At 42.0% G+C, this 6,784-nt stretch overlaps 1 protein-coding gene across 1 annotated transcript; it reads left to right on the top strand.

Moving 5' to 3' along the window:
* Positions 1–436: 436 nt before the first annotated feature.
* On the top strand, positions 437–1,586 carry LOC140671225 (uncharacterized). The gene is made up of 2 exons (XM_072902425.1): positions 437–668; positions 747–1,586. Exons 1-2 carry the CDS (start codon positions 472–474, stop codon positions 1,312–1,314), a joined length of 765 nt encoding a protein of 254 aa, XP_072758526.1. The 5' UTR covers positions 437–471; the 3' UTR covers positions 1,315–1,586.
* The last annotated feature ends 5,198 nt before the right edge of the window (positions 1,587–6,784 follow it).

Here is a 6,784-nt window from a genome sequence, read left to right as displayed (position 1 = left end):
AGATGATAAAATGCAGTGTATCGTATACGTTAAAGGATGCCAGAAACGAGAATGGCTTGCTAATATGCTCGGCGACGATGCGAGAGAAAATTTAATCATTGAGACCTTGGATGCTGATTACGACGATATCGAATCTCTAAATAATCTAGATGTTAAAAATACTATACGATGTGAAAAACATGTTAAGAATTGCGCATTACAAAATGTATTCAAAATATTTAACTGGTGGTCGCAACGCCAGAAAGAATTGCAAGATTTGGAAAAATAAAATATTTAAACACTAATATGTTTTATTTCTTATTCCCCCTCCTCATTCCCTCCCTCCCTCCCTCCCTCCCTCACGAGTCATTTAAGAATTCTTTTTATCCGAGTATCGTCTCTCTCTCCTTTCTAAAAATTTCAGAGCACTAAAGTATTCTAGAATCTCCCACCACATTTACCACTAATCTCCCACTACTTTGAAAAAACGGGATGTCACGTATATTTGATTCTTCATATTCGATTCTTCATACGGTCAGTGTTGCGTTAACCGTTCGTGAAAGTGGTCCACTTTTGAAATCTGGAAATATGTACTACGTCGAAAGAAGCAGTGGCGGCCCCAGCAGAAGCGTGAATAATTACGTACCGAATCGTTATGAAACTCCATTGTTTGAGAACAAATGTGACAAGTAAGTTTTTGTTTAACTTCTTTCTATTTTTTCACAAATTGTTTTTAAACTAATTTTTTTTTTTTTATTTTTCTACAGCATTTCGTTGAAGCGTCGTGCGATTCGTATACTAAGTAGACGATACGCATTGACAACCACAGAATTCAAATTCCTTGAAATTGGTATCAACGTGGGTACACCGAGTTACGTGGAAATTGTCATAGGAGATCATCAAGGAAAGGAACTGGTATTATCTCTCGAAACGTGGAAGGGACTCTACGAGCAACGTCGCAATATTCACGATTTACTGAGAAAGGACTCTAAAGATACCTATAATTTTATAAGCGTTGGACCGCTAACAGTGCGAGTTCATACGATTAACGATACTAAACTTATAAGTCTCGAATCTTTAAACGTACGCATGATGATGATTGAACCGACGTTACACCGTATGTTTAATCTCGATCAATGCATCGATGTAACCTTTGATCGATTGGTTAGAATCACCGAGACAGTCGATACTAAGTTTACACAATTCTCCAATATCGCGTCCACTATAACAGATAATAAAAAAGTGTCAAATGTAATATGCGCCAGCGACGCCTTCAATAAACATCAACTCGTCGATTGCGAACTGGTAGCTTTAGTTTTTAGTCACAATATGTAATAAAAAAAAAAAAATATATATAAAAGAGAAGAATAAAGTTTTTTTAAATTTAAATCATGATATAATTTACTCGCACGCATTTCCCATCCGTGCTTCCTCCCACCCGTAAACAGTCCCAGTTCTCATATGTAGCTCGTTGCGGGAATGACATCATGCTGGGAAGGGAGATGCGAAGCTAGGGACCGCGAGAGAGTAAGCGCTAGGAAAGAAAGAAATAGCGCGAGGCGAAGGAGAGCGAGAGAGTAAGCGCTAGGAAAGAAAGAAATAGCGCGAGGCGAAGGAGAGCGAGAGAGTAAACGCTAGGAAAGAAAGAAATAGCGCGAGGCGAAGGAGAGCGAGAGAGTAAGCGCTAGGAAAGAAAGAAATAGCGCGAGGCGAAGGAGAGCGAGAGAGTAAACGCTAGGAAAGAAAGAGATAGCGCGAGGCGAAGGAGAGCGAGAGAGTAAACGCTAGGAAAGAAAGAGATAGCGCGAGGCGAAGGAGAGCGAGAGAGTAAACGCTAGGAAAGAAAGAGATAGCGCGAGGTGAAGGAAAGCGAGAACGCAAACAGTAATTATTTTTCTTTTTTCTTTTTATAATTTTTTTTCTTTTTTTTCTTTTTATTATTTTTTTTTTTTTTCCTTTTTATTATTTTTTTTTCTTCCTTTTTATTATTTTTTTTTCCTTTTTTATTATTTTTTTTCTTCCTTTTTATTATTTTTTTTTCTTTTTTTTCTTTTTATATTTTTTTTTATATTAAATATTAAGTTATTATATCTAATTATATCTAGTATATGAAGGAAGAAGGATGGGATAGATGAAGGAAGCGCAAGCAAGCAATTATATGTGTTTTAACATAATTTTTTTTATTTAAAAAGTGTGTGTGTTTATTTACAAAAATCTGTGTGTGTGTGTGTGTGTGTGTGTGTGTGTGTGTGTGTGTGAATTTAAAAATAAAAATAAAAAGAAATAGATATAAAAAAAAAAAAATATATATATAAGAGATTGCACGCCGATGGTCGAGCGGTACGGCACGACGGCGACTGCTGCTGCGAGGCGCTGGAGGGGATGACCGGGCGGTCGTGGTGGCGTCCAGGTAGGGCTCCTGCATAACAGAAAAAAAAAAAAATTTATTAATATTTTCATAATTTGAAAAAGAATACTTACACATCAAGGATTACTTACAATTACTGATCAGAATCAGTATCAGAATCTGGATCATTGTCGATAACATGTTGTAGATACAACATGTTATCGATATGTTGACGGATTTCCCGATGGATTTCTTGTAACTGCTCAGGACATGCTTGCCGATTTCCGCCTGGTAAACAGCAATTCTCGCAAGGCTTTCCCCTTAGTCTGTTGTTTTCATTCGTCCATATATAACTTTGTAGTTTAAAGATCACTGTTGAGGAATTTTTTATGTCAAGTTCGCGATTTCGTTGAAACTCCACCACCGCATTCAATAGTTTTTTGGTCACCATTTTTCACAGCACTTAATCCTAGCAAATGTCTACAAAAGTTTATTGCTGCGCACAAAAACGGCACACACTACATGCTATTACTTGGCACAGTGAGTGTCCACAATTATTACACGAGTTCCAACCGTGATAAATATATTGTCCTGTTTCATGTTTATACACAATTTTACCTTGTGTATATAAATCTTGAACTTCGATGAAACATCCCGAACAAAATTTTTCACTATTTTCCTCGTCGTTATCATACTTTTTTACTTCGTAATAAAATATTATGTTACACATTTCCTGCCGTTCAGTTATAATTCGTAAATCTTCACGCACTAACGGCACTACTTGTTCATTCAAATAGTCTTCCGGATCACTCTCATAATCAGAGTCATTTACTATTTCCACTTCTTCATCGCTGTCGTCGATAATAACCACATCTTCATTGTCTTCGATGACAATCACATCTTCTATATCCATTGTAGCACTAAATCGAAAGACACTCGACGACTGTTGAATACGTTTTAACGCGGAGACAGATTCTCAAATTCGAGCAGCCGAATGTTGGCGCTGGTGCGTTGCATTCTTTCCTTAAAAATTTCGGAAGATGTTTTGCTCCAGTTTTATGGGAGATTTTCCGCGAGGGTGCAAAGCTGCCGAACGCCGGCGCTTAAAATCTCTTTTTTCCATAATATTCTAATGATCATAAAATGAACATAAAAATTAGAAAAAAAAGAAAAAAACACTTTTATGGTTTCTAAAATGTCCCCCGGCTATAAATCAACCACAAAGATAAACACCTTGCAGTTGCAGTTCTTTCCCTAAAAATTTCGGAACATGTTTCGCTCCAGTTTCATGGGAGATTTTCCGCGAGGGTACAAAGCTGCCGAACGCCGGCGCTTAAAATCTCTTTTTTCCATAATATTCTAATGGTCATAAAATGAACATAAAAATTAGAAAAAAAAGAAAAAAACACTTTTATGGTTTCTAAAATGTCCCCCGGCTATAAATCAACCACAAAGATAAACACCTTGCAGTTGCAGTTCTTTCCCTAAAAATTTCGGAACATGTTTCGCTCCAGTTTCATGGGAGATTTTCCGCGAGGGTACAAAGCTGCCGAACGCCGGCGCTTAAAATCCTAATGATATAATGACCATAAAATGATCATAAAACTAGAAAAAAGGTTTTACGACTTCTAAAATACCCCCGGCTATAAATCAACCGCAAAGATAAACAGATCTACTTTCGAACGTGTGTAGGACCCCCCCCCACCCCCCTTTTCCTAATATCAGACCCCTCGCGCCTCCCAGATACCCCCGCCCCCGCACCCCCCTCAACGCCCCATGGCTTAGAATCCCCACTATAACACTACTTATTATTACTAGTATCAAAATTTATCCATTCTTTTTTTTTAGTAATAAATTGCTTATCAAAATTATTTGAATGATATCTACATATATACACTGCGTAAGTACTGACTGTTTGAAAATTGTTTTATTGGTAGAGCAAGTTGAGTATCCACAACAAATCCCAATTTTATTTTGTCTTATGTGATTATATAAATATTTATTAAAATTTACCCTATTTCTAAAATAAGCATTGCAGTTTTTCTCTTTGCAACAATAAGTTATGTTTGTTTTTTATTATCTGTTGTGTGCCATCTAAGAATGTGCTTCTTAAAATTAAGATATTTATTAAAATGTTGCCTACAGTTTTTAAACCGACAAATTATTTTTAAATAAGGTGTGTTTTTATGAAGAAATTGGTGTTTATTGTATAAAAGTATAGATAGAAATATACAACTGCACATCTCACATTTGAACATTGTAATATAAATGTGTATCAAAAAGGGAAGAATTAAATTGGACTTAGGAAGAAAATTTTACGTGTATCTCAAAACCAGGAACTGTAACATATATAATGTAAAGAATTATTAAAAAAGATGAAAGACTAAAAAAGAATAAAATTGAATATCACAGTTTTAAAATATTCAAATACAGGGTGTATGAGAAGTATGAGACCGTATGGGGCCTACTCTGTATATATATATACAGGGTGTCCCATTTTAATCTCCTCAGGCAAATATCTCGAAAAATGTGGAAGATACGGAAAAATGTTTCAGACAAAAGTTGTAGGACATGAAGGGGGACAGATGATGAAAATATGTACTTGACCTTGAGTGTACTGTTGAAGGTCAGGTCAATGTCATAGATGTTTTCTTAAATAGAACCCCCTATTTTTCATTACAAACAGCGTGGACATACACGTCGGGATTGCTAACGACCAGCTCGCAAATTTTGCTCCCGATGCGGCAAGGATGGAGTATTGACACGAAACTGTTATCCCCCGAAGGGAAACGAAGGGCACTACGGCCACCGCACAGCCCGAATAAAGTATACCCCCCGGCCGCACATACTAGTCCGAACCTATGGGCGACCGATTTGGGCCCTGATCGACTCGAGTTCCGAGATATCGTTGGTTAAAGAAGAAACCGCTCCAACCGCCCTAACCAAGCCAATACCTGGAACAGATCCACCTGGCAGATGGGTCAGAAGTAATCATACGGTGGAGTTATCCCTCCGGATGGCCGGGAAGGAAATCCGACACCGATTCCTCGTCCTCCCCATCCTGGATCACGAGCTACTGGTCGGGGTCGATCTGTGGGCCAAGATAGGAGTAACTCTGCCAGCACCTCCGATGGGTACCGCCACCACCGAGCCCGGCATCACCGGTGGCCTATTACGCACCAGGCCCGACGAAATAAGCCGACTACAGGAGTTCTTAGCCACCGAACTCGCGAAGTTCGACAAGGTCCGGGGGTCCACCACAAGGCCGAGCACAACATCCGACTACGACCTAGCCCGCTGATTAAGCAACGATACCGGCCATGCAGGCCATTATCGACCAGGAAGTCGAGAAGATGGAGAGGAAAGGAATGATTGAGCCCTTCACCAGCGCCTGGAGCTCCCCTGTCGTGATCGTGCGTAAAAAAGACGGGAACCATCGCTTTTGCATTGACTTCCGGAAGCTGAACGCGGCCTCGGAAAAAGACGCTTACCGCACATCGCGACTTTAGATAAGCTGCGCGGAGCTCGATACCTGTCCACGCTGGACCTTAAGAACGGATACTGGCAGGTACCACTCGCCCCAAAAAGCCGGTCGGCCACTGCCTTCACCGTACCGGGCCGAGGCCTCATGCAGTTCCGCGTCATGCCCTTCGGCCTACACTCCGCCCCGGCCACATTCCAACGCCTGCTGGACAACGTGCTGGAACCCGAGCTCAAACTCAACGTACTCGTCTACCTGGACGACATTGTCGTCGCCAGCCAGACGTTCGACGACCATCTCCGCCACCTGTTAGAGGTATTCCGCCGCCTGAGGGACGCCCGACTAAGACTGAACGCCAAGTGCCAATTCGTCCGGAGCAGCCTGCGCTACCTAGGCCACATCGTGGACCGCCACGGAGTCAGGACCGACCCTAAGAAGCTGAACTCCATCCGAAGCTGGCCAAACTCCACTACGGTCCGGAAAGTCCGCCAATTCCTCGGGGTGGCCTTCTGGTATCGCCGCTTCAACGCCGACTTTTCGACCGTCGCGGCTCCCCTTACGCGGCTCACCCGGAAGAACGCGAGGTGGACCTGGACCGCCGACGAAGAAACAGCCTTCCAGCAGCTCAAGGAGGCACTAACCACCGCCCCGGTACTAGCCTGCCCGGACTTCAACAAACCCTTCGTGTTACAGACGGACGCCAGTGCACAGGGGTTGGGAGCAGTACTGACGCAGCCCCACAGCGGCGGGGACCAGGTCATCGCGTACGCCAGCCGCATCCTAAATCAGGCCGAGAAGAACTACAGCGCGACCGAGCTGGAGTGCCTGGCCGTAGTATGGGACATCCGCCGCATGCGGGACTATCTTGAGGGCTACCACTTCACCGTGGTTACGGATCACCAGGCCCTGCGGTGGCTGCAGCAGCTCGAGTCCCCGAGCGGACGTCTAGGAAGGTGGCTGTTCGAATTACAATTCGA

This window comes from Anoplolepis gracilipes, chromosome 11, assembly GCF_047496725.1.
Source record: "Anoplolepis gracilipes chromosome 11, ASM4749672v1, whole genome shotgun sequence".
Lineage (NCBI taxonomy): Eukaryota > Metazoa > Arthropoda > Insecta > Hymenoptera > Formicidae > Anoplolepis > Anoplolepis gracilipes.
The sequence above is the reverse complement of the archived record's forward strand: the minus strand, read 5'-3'. Positions and strand labels throughout refer to the sequence as shown.

Excerpts from the sequence above, each read along its gene's own strand:
- LOC140671225 (XM_072902425.1), top strand. The coding sequence starts at position 472 with ATGTCACGTATATTTGATTCTTCATATTCGATTCTTCATACGGTCAGT. Across the intron at positions 669-746 it reads TTTGAGAACAAATGTGACAA|CATTTCGTTGAAGCGTCGTG; the intron begins GTAAGTTTTTGT and ends ATTTTTCTACAG.